Genomic DNA, 20,329 nt, shown 5'->3' on the forward strand with positions numbered 1-20,329 from the left:
GGGAGCGCTCCTGGGCGGCGCGGCGGCCTGGGTGACCGCTGTGCCCCGGCCCCTGCAGGAGGATGTTGGTGGTGGAGGTGGCGAACGGCCGCTCCCTGGTGTGGGGGGCCGAGGCGGTTCAGGCGCTGCGGGAGCGCCTGGGAGTAGGGGGCCGCACAGTGGGCGCCCTGCCCCGTGGCCCCCGCCAGAACTCGCGCCTCGGCCTCCCGCTGCTGCTCATGCCCGAAGAGGCGCGGCTCCTGGCGGAAATCGGCGCCGTGACCCTGGTCAGCGCCCCGCGCCCGGATCCCCGTCAGCACAGCTTGGTAAGGGGGCCGGAGGGGTGGGGGACTCCCGGCGCCTGCGGGGCCGAGGCCGAACGCCCGCAGTCCAGGTCTCTGGGCGGGCAGGGAGGTCTCTGGGAGTCCTGGGTTCTGGAACAATGCGGGAGTCGGACACCGGGACCCCCTGGGACGGGCTCAGGTTGGGAGGGGCCAGGGAGTCAGCATCTCCGGCGCGCGCCTGGGTGCTGGGAGTCAGCTGAGTTCCTTTCTCAGGCTCTGGCATCCTTCAAGAGCCAGCAAGAGCAGGGCTTCCAGGAGCAGAGCGCCCTGGCGGCCGAGGCCCGCGAGACCCGGCGGCAGGAGCTCCTAGAGAAGATTGCGGAGGGCCAGGCTGCGAAGAAGCAGAAGCTAGAGCAGGATTCAGGGACTAGCGAGAGCCAGGAGGCCGGTGGGGACCCACCTGCGGGAGACAATGAGGCCAGTACTAGCCAGACCTCTGGAGAGCCCGAGGAAGCAGGTGAGGGGGGGAGCTGGGGAGTCTGGGGGTTTTGACTGGCTCTGAGGCTTGGGACTCCCTGGGAGTGGGGAGTCCTTGGTCCCGGGAGTTACCAAAGTCTTGAATTCGCTTTCCCCAGGTTCCTCCTCTTCTCAGCCAGGGCCTTCAAATGGGGTGACCCCCTTACCCAGATCTGCTCTGCTCGTCCAGCTGGCCACTGCTAGGCCTCGCCCCATCAAGGCTAGGCCCCTGGACTGGCGTGTCCAGTCCAAAGATTGGCCCCATGCCGGCCGTCCTGCCCACGAGCTGCGCTACAGCATTTACAGAGACCTGTGGGAACGAGGCTTCTTCCTGAGTGCCGCTGGCAAGTTTGGGGGTGATTTCCTGGTCTATCCTGGTGAGTTTGCCGTGGGACTTCCAGTTGCTGTTCCTTTTTCACAAACCCACTCTATTCCGCATTGCTCCTTTTTTCATTTCACTTTCTGGTAACCTCTGAAACCCATGGATGGACAGGAAATGCCCCAGGACCCAAAATCACAGGAGGGCAGTTTAATGATTCTTATTAAACCTTTGCTTTGAATCAGAAGCTTCATTTAAAACGTTTAGCTATGTGCACAAAACACACGAAGAAAGCACACTGCAGGATTCCTTGCATCAGAAAGTTAGAAAATGGCCAGAACAATTAGAAGAATAGTGGTTAAACATTCACGTTGGTTGTCAGATAAACTGCATCAGTTGCTAGAAAATTGATGCGGCCCACATACAATTATGAAAAAATGACTGAAGGGTCCAAAAAAAAAAGTAGCTTGTAGGAAATGTGTATAGTAAAACGCAGATCATATCTTTATGTTACTTGGTAGCTATGCTTGCATTAAGTAGCCTTTAAAATCATGATTCCTGTGAGAAGGACTTAAAACTGCGTGCTGCACAGACTAACAGACTAAGAGAGTTAAATCAAGAAAACGAGTGAACGGACGTACTCCAGCCCAACAACAGTACTTACCTCTGGGAGAATCTGTATCGGGTATGAGTTAATTTTCAAACTGTAGTTAGCGTGCCCTTACTGTGGAACAAAAGGTTAAAAAGATCACCTGCAGAAAATCACCTTTTTTGTTCCCCTACGAACCAAGGAAACACAGAACCTACTAAGGAATTGGAACTTGCCCACTAAGTCTTCAATCCATGAAGTCCTCGTGGGTAAAAAGTTTAATAAAGTACTCATATTAGGAGCTTAATTACTTCACAACTATTTCTTGTGACTTTTGAATGCAAAATGAACATTCAGGGCCCTCCCTGGTGGTACAGAGGATTAAAGTGCAGCTCTGTGAACCTGGCCACAGCTGCTTCAGCATGAGTTCGATCCCCAGCCAGGGAGGTGACCCACATGGTGCAGCAGACCTCTCCTGTCTTGCCCGCTGCTCCCCTCAGCAGTGGACTTCGTTAGTCTGCCTGGTCTCCTCTCCACTGTTTCTGGTGAATCTTCTCACTCCCGCACCTCTGGCCTGTACTCTAGTTCTGTATGTATAAATAAATAAATCTTAAAAAAAAGAAAATGAACAGTTTACTAACATAAAAGTGCTAATGCCTTATTCTTTTTCTAAGCTTCAGTTTAACATTCTAATCTTTTATAATCTAGCAGATTAAAAAAACATTTTAAGATGTATTTATTCATGCATATGAGAACTGCGGTACAGGCTAGAGGTGCAGGGGGTTGAGAGGCTTCACCAGAGACAGAGCGGGGAGCAGAACAGGCAGACTGACTGAAGTACACCCTTGAGGGGAGCAGCGGGGAGACAGGAGAGGTCTGCCACGCCACGTGGGTCAGCTCCCTGGCTGGGGATCAAACTCTTGCTGCAGTGGCTGTGGAGAGCTTCCTAGTGCTGCGCTTTAACGCCCTGTGCAGCCAGGGAGGGCCCTGACCTAGCAGATTTTAAGGAAACATTTGTTTCATCCCATTTGCAAAAGGAGTTTAATAGTTTCAAGTATTATAAATGGCTACATTTTAAAGTTGAAGATCCGCTCCTTTTTAAGTCCTGCAGCTTTCTTATCATGGAACTTGCCAATACCTTGAATCTAGTAAATGGGATGACTTGTTCTTTTCCGTTAACTCCCTTCTTATGGGCTGATGTGTTTCAGATTGTGGAACTTGTAGGGATCGTTCAGTTCGTTCAGTCTGCTGGTGACAGACCTGAGACAGCAGAAGCAATGCTGTAGGTCCAGGCGCCCCCAGCCACCACTTTCACGCAGGAATCAGGGCCAGGTCCCCACAGTGCCTCTCCATCTTGGTTTCCATACAGAAAGAAGTGTCTTTGGCGTGCTTCCCGAGGGAGGCACTGTAGCGGTCCCGTATTTGTCAGTGAGGCCCACCTTCTAGTCGGCCGTGTCTGCAAACTAGCTCAGCACCCGGAGAGTAAACGGAGTGAATTTCTAAGTGTGCATGCGCGAATACTGTTGATACATTTACAAACACTTTCAGGCTAAAAATGGTAAGTTGAAGCCAGTCACTCAGTCACTTATTGGAAACTGAACCACAGGCTGGCCTAAGAGTTCACCATTTCTGAAACAGTATTCATTACATGAGATAGGTGTTGAATCTTTGTCTTCCAGAGGTTAGTGTTCATGCTCTGAATCTCTGAACTATTTCTAAATCTAAATGTTCCAAAAGTTAAAAGGTGCTAAGCCTCAAGAAAATAATTTTGAAATAACTTCTCAAATAACATTTTTTTTTGTGTGTAGAACAACTAGAGTGCAGGCTAGAGGCGCGGGTGGTGAGAGGATTAAGAAGCAGCGCGTGGGGAGCAGAACAGGCGGATGGACTGAAGTCCACTGCCGAGGGGAGCAGCGAGCCAGTCAGGAGCGGCCTGCTGCGCCATATGTGGGTCACTCCCTGGCCGGGGGTGGAACTCAGGGTAGCAGTCTTAGCAGTGATAGTTAACTCCAGCCCCTGGCCACCAGAGGCCCCTTCTCAAGCATTTGTGCTCCCGTCTCCACGGACCAAGGAACCTCACAAACTCAGAGGTTCCTCAGTCTACTGCGGTTCTTGCTGGAAAGGTCTCTGTCAGTTGCTCAGGCGCTGCTCAGACGGGCTGCCTCATAGCCTTTGCGCTTCAAGGTTTTCACGGGCTGTTTCTTAACCTTTGTGTGATGCGTGGGCCCAGGCTCCTAGTCCCCTTGCTGAGGTTCCTCTAGTCCAAACTGTAACCCTGGGCCACATCTGGCCCGTGGACTGCTCTCTAAAATACAGTATTTCGGAACACCAGCCTGTCCTGTTGTGTGTGGTCTGTGGCTGCTGTGGCTGCCGGGGCAGTTAAGTGTTTACACTATGACTCACAAAACCGGAAGCATTGACTCTGGCCCTTTTCTGGAAAATTTCATTGGTTCTCTGTCCCATGTGTTTATTACTTCATCCTAGTTTTCTTCTTTTAAATCTCTTTGAGTCATTTCGAATTGGCTAGTAGTAATTTACTCTTGAGCGCCTTATGGCTTGCACTGACCTTGTGGCCTGCTTATTCTTAGGTCACGGCAGTATGTCTGGTTGTGTTGTTCTCTTGTGTGTGTTCTGTCTCAGTTACTGCTTTTTAAAGTAAGTGTATGTCATGTGTGTGAAAAGTGGCGTCCCCTCCCTTCTCCCCCAGCCCGAGTATCATGGACTATTTTTGAAGTTGGTACTGTTGATCTTACAAGCTGTGCAGTGTTCAGTCATGTGGACACATGTAACCCTCCTCGGGTTTGTTTCCCTGGTTCCGCCATTGTAAATGAAAAGTGAGCACCTGCACAGGGCTATTTTAGTGCTGCTGTTCTTGTAAGAAAAAAATTCTTAGAAGTGGAATTGCTGGCTGTTTTAGAATATTCGTAGCAGTTGCTAAAACGTGTTCCAGTGTTGTCCAGGCCTGTGCTGTCGGAAATGGTCTCATGCCTCTCTTGTCCCCCAGGTGACCCACTCCGCTTCCATGCCCACTACATTGCTCAGTGCTGGGCTCCTGGGGACCCCATCCCACTCCAGGACCTGGTTTCTGCAGGCCGCCTGGGAACCAGTGTGCGGAAGACACTGCTCCTGTGTTCGCCACAGCCGGATGGTAAGGTGGTGTACACCTCGCTGCAGTGGGCCAGCCTGCAGTGAGCTCCAGAGACCCGTGGGATGTGGCTTTGGCAGGGGCGAGAGCAGCCTTCCTGCAGGTCGTACTCACCTCTGCCGGGGCGGCTTGCGCGCCCTCCTGCCCCCTCTGCAGCTAGGTGTGACTCCAGACCTAGGAACACGACGTGCTGCTTACGTCCCTCCCGTTTCAAAGCACATCTCGGCTGCGCTGTTTTTGTAGTTACCTATTTCCAAACTGTGAGCTTTTGAACATGATGACTGGGCTTGGTACACCTGTTTTCTACCCGGTTTAGGTCCCAAGAGGCCTCAATAAACTTGCTGAATAAATGTGGAAATTGTGACTTGACTTTTTAGGATAATCCTGGGGACACAGAGGGGGAGCACTGGCCGGGGGTAAACGACAAGGTCGCGCAGCTTCCAGGTGGCGGGGCTGCAATTTGGGGGATCAAACTTGCCCTTTCTGATTCTGAAACGTAAGCTGTTCCTGCCTCGCTAAACTTCTTGGAAGGAGTCTTGACAGAACATTTCAAATGCACACATCTCGATATGAAGAAAACCTGGCAGTGAGTGTTACAGTTTTGGTACAGCAGTGTGGAGGGGGAGGGGAATGCCAGAGGGCATGGGGCTCCAGAACCCAGCCAGGCTCTTTCTCTTGGCCTCCACGGACTTGATCCGGATGTGGGAGGATGACTTTTATACCTTCTATACCAAAGTTAAAACGTAACTTTATAAAATACTTATTTATAAAATGATCCCAAGATCTGCCTTTCTCCTTAAGAAATGACCAGGACGTCGCCCACAGAATTCGACAACATGTGGTTCTGTTGAGTAGAGTTCACCCTGTGCCACAGCCCTGCCTCCTGACGGGCCCGGAGGCCTGCCTGGCTAACCCTCTGTGTCTCTGGCAGTTGGCCTGGAAAGCATCCTGCAGCCTCTTCTCGCCACAGCAAGGTCCTCAGGTGACGCAGTGCCTCGGTCCTGGGCTTCTCTTGAAAGTTCCCCAATTAAAAACAACTGAGATGGAACAATGATATTTCTTAGCATCGGTGACTTCCCGAATTCATTAAAAATTACGCGTGACTTTAAATTCTGGACATAACCCAAGAATTTGTTTAAAAAATTTTAATGAATAGCAGTGATACCCACATAAAGCAGTATTCTGAAAAGAAACAAGTACACATTGACAGCTATAAAATTTTCAAAAGTATTTGACCACATAACAACTTGAAGAATGTGATAAATATATAAACTCCAGAAAAATATTACAACATACAAGTCCATTATGGACAGATCTCTCAGAAATCCAGAGAGGTCTTACACTCCTGCTTGCCAACGGACGGTCTTACTCAACACCCAAGGCGAAGGACTGTGCCATCAGTGCCCTGTCACAAAGTGAAAGCCATGGGCCATGCCCTTTGCGAAAATTAACCTGGAATGGAATCTAGACCTAAATGGGAACTGCCAAACTACACCCCCAGAACTGATACACAGGGCTTCATGAAAATATTCCAGAAGACTCACCCGATAAAAAAGGCTATTAAAAGTGGACAGGAAGAAACGAACCGCCTGCTTCAAAATGGGTCGGAGGTCTTAACAGACCCCTAACAAGGACAGAGCGCTGGCAATGGGCACGCGAAGGCTCGCACACGTCATCAGGGAGCGCAAAGCAGTGGGAGACCCACAGGCACCCTCGGGGAGTCGGGGAGTCCGCAGCGCAGGGGGCGACAGCAGCAGCTCGGTCGCTTCCGGCGGGAATAGAGAAGTGCCGCTGCTTCAGCAGTGTCTTACAAAACGAAAGCCGCCATATCCACAATTACGCTGCTTTGTGTTCACCCAAAGGAGTCTCAAACTCAGGTCCGCACAAACACCTGCACAGACAGGCTGACCGAAGCCGACTCGCCACTGCCAAAACTGGGAAGTAACCAGCATGACGGGAAAATCTGGTTCAGTCAGACTACTGAAAACAAAAACCAAAACCCTGTCAAGCCGTGAGCGAGCAGTGAGCAGTGAGCAAGGAACCTTAAATGCCTGTGCTTAGTGAAAGGAACAGCTGTGTTCTGTATGAATGCAACTCTGGCATCTGGGGGGCAGAATCACGGAGACAGTAGAGGTGAGTGGTTCCAGAGGTGGAGGGTGGGGGTAGAGGTGCAGACCAGGGGATTTTTAGGGCAATGAAAATACTCTGATGGGACGTGTCAGACGTGTCTGGGCCCAGACAATGTACGCTACCAAGAGTGAACCCTACTGGAAACAACAGGCTCTAGCAACTGCACTCTTGGGAAGATACTGATGGGGGCGGCTATGTGTCTCTTGGGAGGCAGGTGTTGGACTTAACAGGAAATCCCAAATCTCCATTTTTGCTGTGAATCTAAGACTGCTGTTAAAAGTTAAAAAACAGGGCCCTCCCTGGTGGTGCAGTGGGTTAAAGCACTAAGAAGCTAAAGCCACCCAAGCATGAGTTCCATCCCCACCCCAGAGGTATCCACATGGCGCGGCAGACCTCTCCTGACCCGCCTACTGCTCCCCTCAGCAGTGGACTTCGTCAGACAACCTGTTCTGCTCCCCACGCTGTCTCTGGTGAATCCTCTCACTGCCCCTGCACCTCTGGCATGTACCCCAGTTCTGTATGCATCAAGAAATAAACCTTTTTTTAAAAGTCTTAAAAAACAAACACCTTTGTGATGTCCCCACATCCAGTCAGCCACTAAACCCTATAGCTACAACTTTTTTTACTTTTTTTTTTAAAGGATTTATTTATTTATTCATATAGAACCTGGCCAGAGATGCAGAGGGTGAGAGGCTTCACCAGAGACAGAGTGGGGAGCAGAACAGGCAGATCGACGAAGTCCACTGCTGAGGGGAGCAGCGGGCGGGCCAGGAGAGGTCTGCCGCGCCATGGGGTCACCTCCGGGGCAGGCGGGAATCGAACTCATGCGGAAGCGGCTTTAGCTTCTCAGTGCTGTGCTTTAACCCGCCGCGCCACCAGGGAGGGCCCTACTTACTATCTTTTTAAAGATAAATTATGTAGGCATACAGAGCTCGAGTGTAGGCCAGAGGTGCGCAAGGTAAGAGGATTCACCAGAGACAGTGGGAGCAGAATATCTACCAAAATCCACTGCTGAGGGGGGCAGAGGGGAGACAGGAGCGGTCTGCACCCTGTGGGTCACCTTCCTGGCTGAGGACAGAACTGCAGTGGCTGCGGATAGCTTCACAGTGCTGCACTTTAACCCCTGTGCCACCAGGAGGGCCCTGGCACGACCTTCTAAATGCAGCAGATCTAGGATTTGACCTCTTCTTCCCATCTTCCTTCCAACAAGTTGGCCAAGGCCAGAACATCAGAGGAGTGATGGCTTCCCACTCACCTCTGACTTCCATCCTTGCCCTTCTCAGTCTGTTTTCAACACAGCAGCTGGCACTCTGGGATTAAAAGCTAAATCAGACCATGGCACTCTATTGTTTAAAACTCACCTGTATCTCCCACCTGGAAATAAAAGCAGAGATTACAAACCAGTCTCTGGCCACACCTTACCCGGATGCTCTTTCCCTGGCAGGTCACATGCTCTTGTCCCTCACTGCTGGCTGATTTTTCTTCACTGTCACCTCTCAGGCCTCATGCAGTCACCCTAGCTTAAAAACACCCCTTCCAAATGCCCAGTCCTTGATTTTTTACCTTCCCACTTTCACTAATGTGATCTTGTGATTGAGAGTTCAGAATGCGTTTGGGTTTGTCCTCTCCCTGACACAGCTCCAGTAATTCTGGTAATGTCCCGGGTGCTGAGAGCATAAAGGTGTCTTCATATTCACGACCAACCTGCCAACTACACCCGAGTGTATGCTAGTCAGGGGACTGGGAAAGCCCTCGACAAAGGCCAGGTGGCCAGGATAACCGGCCACGGCCACGCGGTCAGAGTGGCATTCAGGTTCCCGCCCCCGGCCCCAGAACGGGGCTGGAGGTTTAAGCCACAGCCAGCGACTCATCGTGGCTAAGCAATGAAGCCTCCCAAAGACCCAAACCAGTGGAGTCTGGAGAGCTTTGGGGCAGGTGAACACGTGTGACCCGGGGGAACACCGCACCTGCACACCCTTCCTGCCTCCTCCGCTCTGCGTCTCCGGCCGGCCGGCCCCAAGGAATATTCCGCACTAAAGGAGCCATCTTCCAAATGAACTAGTTCCCTGAGTTCTGGCTGCTGCTCTAGGAAATTAATAAAACTCAAGTTGGGGGTCCTGGGAGCCTCAAATCTACAGATGATACAAATGGTTAATCGCTTATTTAGCAATGTGTTGACTGTCACCAAACGACACGCTGGGCCTGCGCTCAGACACTGATAAAAAGGGAAGGTGAGGTTCCTGTCCTCTTAACTAGTTTTGTCTGGGAGATGATCTGTAAACGCGGAAAGAGAACAGGTAGTTTGCAAGATGCAAAAGTAATGGTCACGATGCTATAAAATGCGGGTGCCTTCCTGCTGCCAGACACCATCCTGAGCACTCGCAAACACCACATCTGTTAGCGCACAAAGCCCGATGCAGGCAATGCTCCGCCTCCATTTATAGCTGAGGAAGCTGCGCTTCATGGAGAGACTTGTCCAGGGTATGGCAGCTGGCCAGCGGCGACTTAGCTTGAAGCCACACATCTGGAGAGCACAGGCTGCTGTGAGAGCAGAAAGGGGTGCGTGGAGATGACACTGCCTGCTGAGCAGAGGGCACAGCCGGGACAGGCGTTGGGAGGGCCCGATGGTCCCACCTCTGGTTGAGAAACTGGATCTACAAATGGACAATGACAAGGTCAGATGTAAAAATAGAACTGCGGCCCACAATCTGCAGCCATCTTCCTGGGAAACCAGCCCCCTGTGTTTAAGAAACAGCCCAGGAAGCCAGCACACTTGCCTACAAGTCATCCAGGAAGGCAGCCCAGCGTCAGGGAGGCTTCTGGGAAGTCAGACGGTCAACAGGAGAAACAGCGTAGGCAGCCGAGGAGGTGACATTGAGCTGGCCATTCAGGGCCATGATAGACCCTCACGGAGAAGCCCTGGTGCTGCTAAATGCTGCAGGGACTTTCTCCAAGCCTCGACGGGCCACATGTTGGTACTATGTCAAGCTTAATTGAGCTGGATGAGCTTAGAATAAACAGCTTCAAATACCGACAGCTTCTAACAGCTCTCAGTGAAGGGAACAGTGCTGAATGGCTTGGTGGTCACTGAGGTGTAGCCGTGGCTTATGGCAGTGAGATCTTGGGCAAACATAGCATCACTGGTTATAGCATGTGAAGACTAATCTTTCTTTTTAAAATACATACAAGAACTGGGGTTCAGGCTAGAGGTGTGAGGGTGAAAGGACTCCCACAGACAGAGTGCCAGCAGAACAGGAAGCTCTGAGGGAAGCAGCCGGGAGATGGGAGACAGGAGAGGACTGCCAAGCTACTGGGTCCGCCCCCTGGTGGGGATCGAACTTGTGCTGCAGGACGGCTTCATAGTGCTGTGCTTGAACCCAGAAGAGTAATCTTTAACACTGAGTTATGGTTGGTTTGCTGCTTGAGTGTTCTTGTGCCACGTGTGACCAGGCAGGTATCTGAGTAAAACAGCAGCTCATAAAATAAAAAACAACAAAAAAAGCAGAGGGCCTCCCTGGCGGCACAGGGGTCGAAGCGCAGCCCTGGGATGCCATCGCCACTTGGCTCCCGAGCCAGGGCGTGCCCCACATGGGCGGCAGACCTCTGTCTCCCCGCTGCTCCCCTTAGCAGTGGATTTCAGTCTGTCCGCTGTTCTGCCCCCTCCCCTCTCTCTGGTGAGCCCTCTTGCCACTCCTTGTCCTGTACACCAGATCGCATGCATAAATAAGCAAATCTTTAAAAAAAATACAGGCATGTAGGGAACAAGATGTTGACTAAAATGTGCAGGTTTGTACACAGGACTGTAAATCTGGGAGCTGATTCTCCCCAACATCAGCTCCGTCAGGGACACCTGTCTGAGGCCTCTTTACGGACGCGGCCCTGGGCACACCTGGCACCGTCCTGGAATCGGCTGAGCAGCAGCTCGTGCTTCAGGAGGGTGCAGTTTCTGCATCCGAGGGGCCAGCGCAGTTCTGGTGGCCACCCCAGTCCAGCAGGCGCAAGTGGGGCCCATTTCCAGCCGGGGAGGCAGCGATCCCAGCAGTGTTGAGGATGCTTTGTTATTGTTTTAATAAGGAGGCACAACGCTTTCATCATGGAGCCTTATTTTTAAAAAGTCTCTTCAGTGTCGGGTTCTGACCTTGCCACCTGAGTCCCCCCTGCCCTCCGCCTTTTCTCGGTAACTCCTCACCACAGCATCGCGCACACGCGTGCTGGACCGCATTTCTCTCACATCACTTCCCTGCTCTTCGCCGAGAGCCGACGCGGTCCAGGTGAGGCGGGGCTTCCTGAGGGGGCCCTGGGCCCTGCTGAGCGCTCCCTTCGCCACAGAACCCCGGCTGCAATGGAAGCCCACCAGGACGGAAAGCCGGCGCGCACGGACCCCGGCAGGCGAGGCGCACGGGCTGCAGCTGTGGGGGCGCCTGGGGTTGGCGTTCTGTTCTCAGGAAAGACGACGGCTCCCTCATCACCGACTCACCGAGCTTCCCGGCCTGACGCTCTGCGTCCGCGAGGCTCCAGGCTCGGGGCGCCTTTGACGCGGCGCGCGGCGGCCGCCGTCCGGGGAGGCCACCCCTCCGGCACCGAGGCGCGGCCGGGAGGCGGGGCGGCGGGGCCTCGGGGCCACTCCCCGCTGCGCCCGCCGCTCCGGCCCAACTACCCGTCAGGGCGGCGCTTCCGCCCGCCTCCGTGGTTCTGATTGGTGGAGGAGTGCGCCGTGCGTGCTGACGTCACGAGAAGATGGGTGGCTATAAAAGCGCGGCAGGGACGCGTGCGTGTCTCTTTCTCAGTGTCCCGGGGCTTCGCTCAGGTGAGCGGGTGGCGACGGTGTGTGGTGAGGTGGCGGGTTCCAAGGTCATGCGGGGTCTCGAACTTTAGTGAGTGTGGTACAGAAGTTGGGGGTGAGGTGAGAGTGGTCGGATCGCGGATTGGGGAGTTTATTGGACGCTTCAGCGGCGGTTCTCGCGAGATCATCGCTGCGCGCCATGAGGGGCTAGCGTCGCTGTGAGACTGCGCAGGCGCCCCAGTTCCCTGCACCAATTTCTTCTGCGCAGGCGCCGACGGGCGAGCGGAGACAATATGCCGGTTGCCCGGAGCTGGGTTTGTCGCAAAACCTATGTGACCCCACGGAGACCCTTCGAGAAATCCCGCCTCGACCAAGAGCTGAAGCTGATCGGTAAGTGACCGCGGCATGTTTTGGCGGCCGGGCCGGGGCAGAGGCCAACACGTGGGGAGGCCCCCCACGTGCTCGTCCGTCCGGCGTTCGCGGGTGTGGCCCGGTTCTTGTTTGCCGTCTTGTTTGCCTGTCATTGTAAGGGGTTTTTAGGGTCCCAAGTCACCAGTCCAGCCGTGGTACCAAAGAGACCATTCTGATCTCTGGCCAACCACCCGCTCTCATTGCAGGCGAGTATGGACTTCGGAATAAACGTGAAGTCTGGAGGGTCAAATTTACCCTGGCCAAGATCCGCAAGGCTGCTCGGGAGCTGCTGACGCTGGACGAGAAAGACCCACGGCGTCTGTTTGAAGGTGTGTGCGAGGAGAGGGATGGAGGGCAGGGCTACTCCAGGCTCCCAGGCCTAGGCAGTGGCCAGAGCTAGCCCGGTACGGGGAGTTTCATAGACGGGACAGGAGAGGCTCGGAGCCCCAGTCGCTCCCTGCCTTATGTGTGCGCCTTCATTTTACCCAAACACGAGCTTAAATTTACTGTTAATTAGAACTAGTAATGCATACAAGCTTGGGAAAGCAGTCTGCTGCCTATGTAGTCTGTTTGCTAGCGGTAGAACTGGACATTAGGGTTTCTGGAATGTTGGATGAAGGTAACAAGATTGGGCCTTCCTGTGGCACAGCACTGTGAAGCTATTGGCAGTTACTGCAGCCCAAGTTCTATCCCCGACCAGGGAGATGTGACCCACACACACAGTACGGCAGAATTCTGACCCGCTTGCTGCTCTCCTCAGCAGTATTTCACTACAGCTGCCTGTTCTGCTCCCCGCTGTCTCTGGTGGATCCTCTCACCCCTCCTCGCGTGCCTCTGGCCTCTACCCCAGTTCTTGTGTGCATCAATAAACCTTTTTAAAAAAAGAAAACACGGTGAGGGGGGCTTAGGTATGTGTATTTGCCTGTTCTCTTAAGGTGGGCAGGGACATTTAGGTGACTTTTAGCCAAAGGTCTGAACAACATTCAGATACAGACTTTGGGAGGAGGCAGAGATCATACATAGGGGCTTAGATTCTTTCTGTAACTCGTGTTTAAATATATTTACGTGTCTGTACAGATGCAGAAATTTTAGTCAGATTTAGCTGAAGGCCTTAGTTCCCGCATTGAGATGGGGAATCAGTAGCAGACTTAACAGAACAAAAATTGGCATTACAAAGAACAGAGTAAAGGGAGCAGAACATAGCTGCTCCGTGAGGAAAGACGGAAGGTTGAGCTATTCACAATGAAACATACTCAAGTATGTCCATGGCTTGATTGTTAGCTCTGGCAGAGATGATAAGTGCAGGTGTCAAAGGATTTGTGGTTTCTGAGGGAGAAGTGGAATTTGCAAGGGAGAAAGTGGCGCCCTCAGTCTAGACTAGGAAATGAAGCTGTTAGCCTAGAACAGCAGGGACGAGCCTGCAGACTCTGGTACAGCCTGAATCCAGCCTTTCCCACTAATGTGTATTAGTCAGGGAAGAAGCTTCCTGAAAGTCTCTTTAAAATGCAATATTCCTTTTAGAACAAACGCTGGACAGCACTCGTTCTGCTGAGCAGTGCTCTTACCAGGTGTGAAGTTTCTGGGCAGGTTTATCTGTCTCAGCTTCTGCATTCATTGCTGTAAAAAAGTGAAGCCATGTTAGGGCTTGGGGTGCTGGGAAAGACCGTGTATTTCTTTGTTTTGGTTTGCTCGCCATCAGCTTCCCTCACATTTCCTTTGGGGATGGGAGACAGTGGCGCTAGGAACATTGAGGTGTCCAAGAAATGTGGGTTCCTTTCTGTGGGCTTTGCTTAGGAGTTCTTTTGCTATAACCAAAGATGATACATAAAATGTGAAGCTATTTCTTTTTTTTTTTAAGAGTTATGTATGCATACAAGAACTGGGGTACAGGCCCGATGTGCAGGGGGCAAGAGGGCTCGCGGAGACCGTGGGAAGCAACAAAAAACGGGCAGGTCTACTGAAATCACTGAGAGCAGGGAGACAGGAGAGGGCTGTTGCGCCCTGTGGGTACAGCACCCCTGGCCGGGAGCAAACTCATGTTGTGGTTGCTGGTAGTTTCACCGTGCAGGGACTTAACCAGCCAGCAGGAGGGCCCCGGAGCTATTTCTTTCTAATGAGATAATAGTTTCTGACATTTGTTGCATTATGAAGATGTTATTGGCATTATCTTGTGGTGGTGAGAAACCCAGTGATGAGAGTCTGGGGCGGGAGGTTGCCCTTGGGGTTCTGGGCCACTCCAGACTCAGTGGTCAGTAGCTGTGCGCGATCTGGGCACGTAGGATAGCCTGAACCTGAGGTGCCTGGAAGGAAAGGTAGCTAGATCTGCTTTAAGGTTATGGACTGCAGAATACTGCCTGTGACCACTGTGCTGTTCGCGAGTGTAACAGCGCTTAGCTTGAAGGTGAATGTTGCCTGTGCTCTTAGTGCGGAAGGCACAGGCGTGGTCACCTGACCTCATAGCTGCAGGCAGGCGTCTTGCGGGCCTTAGGTTGTGTTAGGTTGTTTGTCACAGTAACCAGTGCATCGAGTCTCATGCTGAGGTAGCTCTTTCCTGTCCTCATCTGTGGTAGTAAGAGGCAGAGGATCTGAACCCCAAAAAGCGGTATCAGTCAGACCCTGGGTATTGTTTCTCTCCCCAGGTAATGCCCTGCTGCGGCGACTTGTCCGGATTGGGGTGCTGGACGAGGGTAAGATGAAGCTGGATTATATCCTCGGCCTGAAGATTGAGGACTTCCTGGAGCGGCGCCTGCAAACGCAGGTCTTCAAACTGGGCCTGGCCAAGTCCATCCACCATGCCCGCGTGCTCATCCGCCAGCGCCACATCAGGTACCGCCACGTCGGCTCCCAAGCCCTCCCCTTCCCCGCTGCTTGCCCTCACTGAGCCTGCTCTCCATCTCCTACGCAGCCCTGGGAGGTGACAGAGGCGTGAGCTCACCTTGAGGGCACAGATTGATCCGCACAGCCAGCTTGTGGGGGGTGTGGGAGCAGCCTTTCCCCACTCCCCCGTGGCCCAGCGCAAGGGTCAATGCGGCTTAAGTCGTACACCTTGTGAAGGTTTCCGCCCGCAGGCTGTGGGCAGTCAGCAAGACAGGTAACAGCCCTCGGAGTTGCTGCTCAGGTGCTTGGGCTCACTTGGCTCTCGGGCTCACTGGGTGAACTCACCACTGCAGCTCAGATGCCAGGGGCTGTGGGAGTTTGCTGGCTTGGTGGTAGCAGTTGGTTCACGGGGGCCAGTCAGATGCCCTCAGACCCCCTCGCTCTTTGTACAGCTTGCCCTTTTGTAAAACGGGCACCAGGGGCCCTCCCGGTGGCGCACCCGGTGAGGACTGCAGCCGCTTCAGTACAAGTTCGATCCCGCCCCAGAGGTGACCCAGGGCACGCAGACCTGTCTCCCCGCTGCTCCCTCAGCAGTGGACTTCCTCCATCTGCCTGTTCTGCTCCCCACTCTGTCTCTGGGGAAGCCTCTCAATCCCCCACCTCTGGCCTGTGCCACAGGCCTATATGCGTCAATAAACATTTAAAAAAAAAAAAAAACAAGGCACCAGTACCCGGCGGTGGTGCCCGGGCACCTGCATGCTGATTTCCGCCCCAGACCTAGCCTGCCGCCTGCAGGAAGGGCCTCCCTTCCACTGGCTCCATAGAATCTGGCCTCGGGCTGTTCTTCAAGGAGAGTGGAACAGGAACTAGACCTGGGGAGCACGGTTTGGGGTGTTGGAAAGCCACATCTGTGGTTGTACGCCACGTCACCTCTTCTGCGGTTGCAGCCGAATTTCCTTTCCCCTCTGGAAGATGAACGAACTTAAAGCATTTGAGTGAATGCAGGAACTGTAGCGGAACACCCTCTGGCTTCCTCAGGGTCAGTGCGGCTTAGCAGCGCGCGGACTTCCTTCCTGTCCCTTGACCTGTCCCCCCACCCCGTCCAGGGTTCGCAAGCAGGTGGTGAACATCCCATCTTTGAGTGAATGCAGGAACTGTAGCGGAACACCCTCTGGCTTCCTCAGGGTCAGTGCGGCTTAGCAGCGCGTGACTTCCTTCCTGTCCCTTGACCTGTCCCCCCACCCCGTCCAGGGTTCGCAAGCAGGTGGTGAACATCCCATCTTTCATTGTCCGCCTGGACTCCCAGAAGCACATCGACTTCTCCCTCCGCTCTCCTTACGGCGGCGGCCGCCCAGGCCGCGTGAAGAGGAAGAATGCCAAGAAGGGCCAGGGCGGGGCCGGCGCCGGCGACGATGAAGAGGAGGATTAAGGGTCCTCGCCTCTGCCCCCGGGGGGCGGAGTGGCTGCTGTCGCGCTCTGATAATAAAGCATGTCCTCAGTGCTTGGAACTGTGTCTTTCCCCTCGAGTCTCCTCCACCCCCACCGCGCCACTTTGGACAAGTGAGCTCTGGTGACGGCGAGGCCATTACCTCTGGCCAGGCCGCCTGGGCTAACTCAGACCTGCGTGGTCATCACAGCAGAGAGCAGCTGTTGGAGCCAGGCAGCTCTGTTCGAGGGAGGAGGGACGAGGTGGAGTCTGCGTGGGCCTGACGGCTGCCGCCATTGGCGACAGCCCCCTGTGCTTGCTGGTGGAATGAGCTTGTAACAGGACTATAGGTGGGAACCGCGCAGTCCACAGCCAGAGCGAGGCTCAGGTGTGGGGGCAGGTAAGCTACCTTGGTCACCACCTCAGGGCCCTGCCCTTGGAGTCCGAAGACACGGGTCTGGATGCAAGTGAGCTTTTAATGCCTCGAGAAGCTCTGTTGGCAGGAGGAAGTGGCTTGATGGCAGGAAGTGAGAACCCGTTGCTGTCCCTTCCTCGCCTGGCCAGCTTCACAGACGGCCCACTGCCCAGTCCGTACAGTTGGGGTTGGCTTTGCCTCTCCCCTCCCCCCAGGGCTCCGTGTGAACTTAGGGCCTGGGAAGCAGGCCAGGAGCTCCCGCGGGGGCTAGTGGGCGGCCAGAGTGGCGTACACACTGGCCTTGCCGGGGGGTGGCTCTGGGGAGGACAGGGCTGCTGTTTCCTGTTGGAGCGTCACGTAGTTCAGCTGGGCGTAGGTTACCTCCTGGGGGGCCGCAGGGGCCGCAGCCTGGACGGGAGAGCAGGGTGTGTTCAGGCAAGCCTGGGGAGGAAGAGACGCGGTCCTGGGGGCACCTGTCTAGGGGCGGCAGTTGGGGTTGGGGGGTTGGAGTCAGGCATAGGGAGGAGGATGTGATGAGACATCTGTCGGTGGCCACAGCTGGCCCTGGGTGACCACTGGATCTGCCTGGCAAGGGAGTGACCTGCCGGCCAGTGAGGGTGGGGCGGCTGACCTACCGGATGGGCCCGTGTTCACCCCTGGACAGACGAGAGGATGGCCTCGCGCTGAGCGGCTCGGGCTCACGGCCTGTCCACCACCACTGCCAGCTCCCCCCGCTGGCCCCGAGCCCACGGCAGCTGGCGGTTGGGGAGACCCCCATAGGTCGGCAAGGGGTGCGGTGCAGCCACCCAGAGTGTTCCTGGCTTGTTTGCTGTGTGGGCTGAGTGTGGAGAATGGTTGCTGTGTTCAGTGACTGAGCAGACCCAGGTTGCCGGTCACCTGCGGGGGCTCACCTGTCGGTTCCACTGCCTGCCCTTGGGCTGTGTGTCTTGTACCACAGCATCTGGGAGGACAGAACAGAGGACCCCCACCTTGGCTGAGGTGGTCTTTCAGCAGAAACCCAGAGGGCTAGTGCCGTGGCCAAGGCCACGCGGGGCTGGTTGCTGCCCGTTCACCCCCAAACCCAGCCCTGTCTGCCAGTCTGGTCCCCGAGCGCCCCCGCCGGGACAGTCTCCACTTACAGAAGCTCTCCTGTGTGCCAGCAGCTGGGCCCGAACTGGGGGGGCAGAAGGAGCATTAGTGGCAGCCTGGGGGGGGGTTGGCGTCCGGGAGCGGGGGCCCCGGCGCAGGTCTCACCTGTTCTGCAGAGCCCTGTCGTCCCGCGTGGATGCCGCAGACTCTGTAGGAAGTTGGAAATCAGACGCCAGCCGCGCCCCCCCCCCCCCCCCCCCCCCCCCCCCGCCTCGCCAAATGCGCGGGACAACTTGGAAACGGAGAAGCAAACCAGCCAGCCGTTGCGTGCGGAGAGCCCCTGGAATGGTCAGTGCACACTTACGTGTAGTCTGTTTACATTTTCTCATGGGGAGGTGCTAGATAGTTCTCTAAAGGACATCCCCATCTTCGTTGTCTTCCGGGCTCTTCCAGCCCACTGTCACCCCGGGAGAGCCCCACTACCTCGGGCGCCGGGTCGCCCTGTCCTCTGCTCGCTGACTTACCTGACTTGCTGTGTTTAGTCTGACACCGCGGTCGCCCTCGCAGCGTGAGGAGGAGGAGGAGGGCGCCCAGCGGGAGGAAGGCCACTGACAGCCCAATCAGAACACTCCAGGACGGCCAGTTGAGACCCTGAGCGCCTGCGGGGATGCCGGAGCCAGGACCCCTGAAGTGAGCGTGCCGGCAGGCTGCATGGCTTCCTCTCCTCCCTGCCCCTCCTCTCCCCCAGTGTCCACGCGGACACAGCTCAGAGAGGTTAATAACCCCAAGGCCCTAGGGGTTGAGCCTCACGCCGTCTTTACGGCCTGAGTGCAGCCCCCAGCAGGGAGCTGACCCACGGCACAGCGGGCCTCCCCCTCCCGCTCTGCTCCCCGCTCTGCATCCCCTCTATGTGCCATGCACGTAGAGGGCTTCGGTGGGTCCGCCCGTTCGCGCCCCACTCTGCTGCGCCTCTGGTCTCTGTGCCAGTTCTATGCAAGCAAGAGAGAAACCTGTCCAGGGCACCAGCCTTCATGGCTCAGGGCTGGGACTGGACCAGGACTGAGGGTTCACTTTTTCAATAATTTTTTTTAAGATCTATTTTGGCATACAGAACTGGGGTACAGGCCAGAGGTGCAGGGACAGTGAAGGAGTCACCAGAGACAGAGTGGGGAGCAGAACAGGCAGACCGACGAAGTCCACTGCTGAGGGGAGCAGCGGGCGGTCAGGAGAGGTCTGCCGCGCCATGGGGTCGCCTCCCTAGCAGGGAATCAGACTCGTGCGGAAGCGGCTTTAGCTTCTCAGTGCTGCGCTGTGACCCGCTGCGCCACCGGGGAGGCCTCAGTAATTATTTGTGTCCTGTCCCCTCACCCTTCAGAGCAGCAGTGCAGACATGGCCCCGAGTCTCAGTCCTTGCTCACTCCCAGCTGCCCAGGCAGTTACTCCTGCCATGGACCAGAGAGCCCGTGTGGGCCTGTGGTGTGTGCCTGGGAGGGCAGCCGGCGGCCCCGGAGCAAGGGCCCAAGCTCAAGGCTGCCAGCTGGAGAGCGGCCCGACACTGGCCTGGGAGGGGCCGGCCGCTCAGCTCCCACGCGCGTCTCGGGTGGGCCCGGGCTGGGGCTCCGATCTTTCCTGATTTCGCTCTTATCCTTGGAAGGCTGAGCCCTTGAGCTTACAGAGGGGCCAGACACCCCGGCCCCCCAAAACACCCTTAACATTGTCCAAGCAGCCTTCCTGACCTATGTACTTGAGAAACAGGTCCCAGTGAGAAGTGGTTTCTCAGGCCTTTACCTCGAAGTGGTGACGTCAGCTCTAGAGCCGAGCCCCGCCGGCACCCAGCTCTCCAGCTGACCTCACTCGCCCCGCCAGCCTCATCCCAGCCTTGGGTCAGCAGGGGTGAGGAGGGGCTGTCAGCCTGCCGCCTCTGCGTGGGGAGGGCGGCGACAGCTTCCTTTGCGCACCAGCACCTGCCAGCCCTGGGCCGGAGCCCTGTGTCCCCTCATCTCTACCAGGCTCCCAGCAGGGGCCAGAGAGGCGGTCTGGCGCCTGTAGCTGGAGCGCAGCGGGTCGCCTCGAGGTGGGTCTGATGGGCAGGAGTCGGGCCTCCGCCCCACGGGTGTGGACCGGTCCATTCCTCCCTCCCGCCTTTGCTTCCTTCCCAGCGCACAGCTCCCTGGGACAGAGCCCTGCAGAGGCAAGGACACAGGCAGAGTGGGGCCTCACCCGAGACCCGGAGCTCCAGGGGGTCGCTGGGCTGGGACAGCAGGAAGGGGGAGCTGCTGTGTGAGCTGTAGCACCTGTAGGTGCCCCCCCGGGCTGAGGTCGCAGCCCTGAAGGTGAAGTTGGCCTGAGCGGGGGCCGCGGGGGCCGGCAGACGCAGGCTCTCGGGGGCAGCGGGTGACCCCTCCTTGGAGAGGTGGAAGGTGTCC

The 20,329-nt window shown here is 55.6% G+C and overlaps 3 protein-coding genes across 4 annotated transcripts; 2 read left to right on the plus strand and 1 right to left on the minus strand.

Moving 5' to 3' along the window:
• The first annotated feature begins 6 nt into the window (after window positions 1-6).
• TSEN34 (TSEN34 tRNA splicing endonuclease subunit) lies at window positions 7-5,190 on the plus strand. The gene is made up of 4 exons (XM_012733615.1): window positions 7-305; window positions 537-780; window positions 899-1,156; window positions 4,692-5,190. Exons 1-4 carry the CDS (start codon window positions 63-65, stop codon window positions 4,877-4,879), a joined length of 933 nt encoding a protein of 310 aa, XP_012589069.1. The 5' UTR covers window positions 7-62; the 3' UTR covers window positions 4,880-5,190.
• A 6,513-nt stretch (window positions 5,191-11,703) lies between these two features.
• RPS9 (ribosomal protein S9) lies at window positions 11,704-16,481 on the plus strand. 2 transcript variants are annotated; one of them, XM_004694299.2, is made up of 5 exons: window positions 11,704-11,769; window positions 12,014-12,135; window positions 12,363-12,485; window positions 14,796-14,982; window positions 16,225-16,481. In XM_004694299.2, the coding sequence occupies exons 2-5, from the start codon at window positions 12,039-12,041 to the stop codon at window positions 16,400-16,402; spliced, it is 585 nt and encodes a 194-aa protein (XP_004694356.1). In that variant the 5' UTR covers window positions 11,704-11,769; window positions 12,014-12,038; the 3' UTR covers window positions 16,403-16,481. The 2 variants fall into 2 exon arrangements, with proteins under 2 accessions (XP_004694356.1, XP_012589079.1); XM_012733625.1 differs by lacking the exon at window positions 11,704-11,769 and having other exon boundaries at window positions 11,793-12,135.
• A 381-nt stretch (window positions 16,482-16,862) lies between these two features.
• LOC101627356 (leukocyte immunoglobulin-like receptor subfamily B member 3) lies at window positions 16,863-20,328 on the minus strand (the record flags this gene model as incomplete). Its single annotated transcript, XM_012733548.1, has 6 exons — window positions 16,863-17,222; window positions 17,726-17,775; window positions 17,954-17,988; window positions 18,069-18,195; window positions 18,281-18,562; window positions 20,124-20,328. Coding segments are annotated over 6 exons (840 nt in total), but the record flags the coding sequence as incomplete, so codon positions are not given.
• Window position 20,329: the final 1 nt, after the last annotated feature.

This window comes from Condylura cristata, unplaced genomic scaffold (assembly GCF_000260355.1).
Source record: "Condylura cristata isolate star-nosed mole 26May11 unplaced genomic scaffold, ConCri1.0 scaffold00041, whole genome shotgun sequence".
NCBI classification, from domain to species: Eukaryota; Metazoa; Chordata; class Mammalia; order Eulipotyphla; family Talpidae; genus Condylura; species Condylura cristata.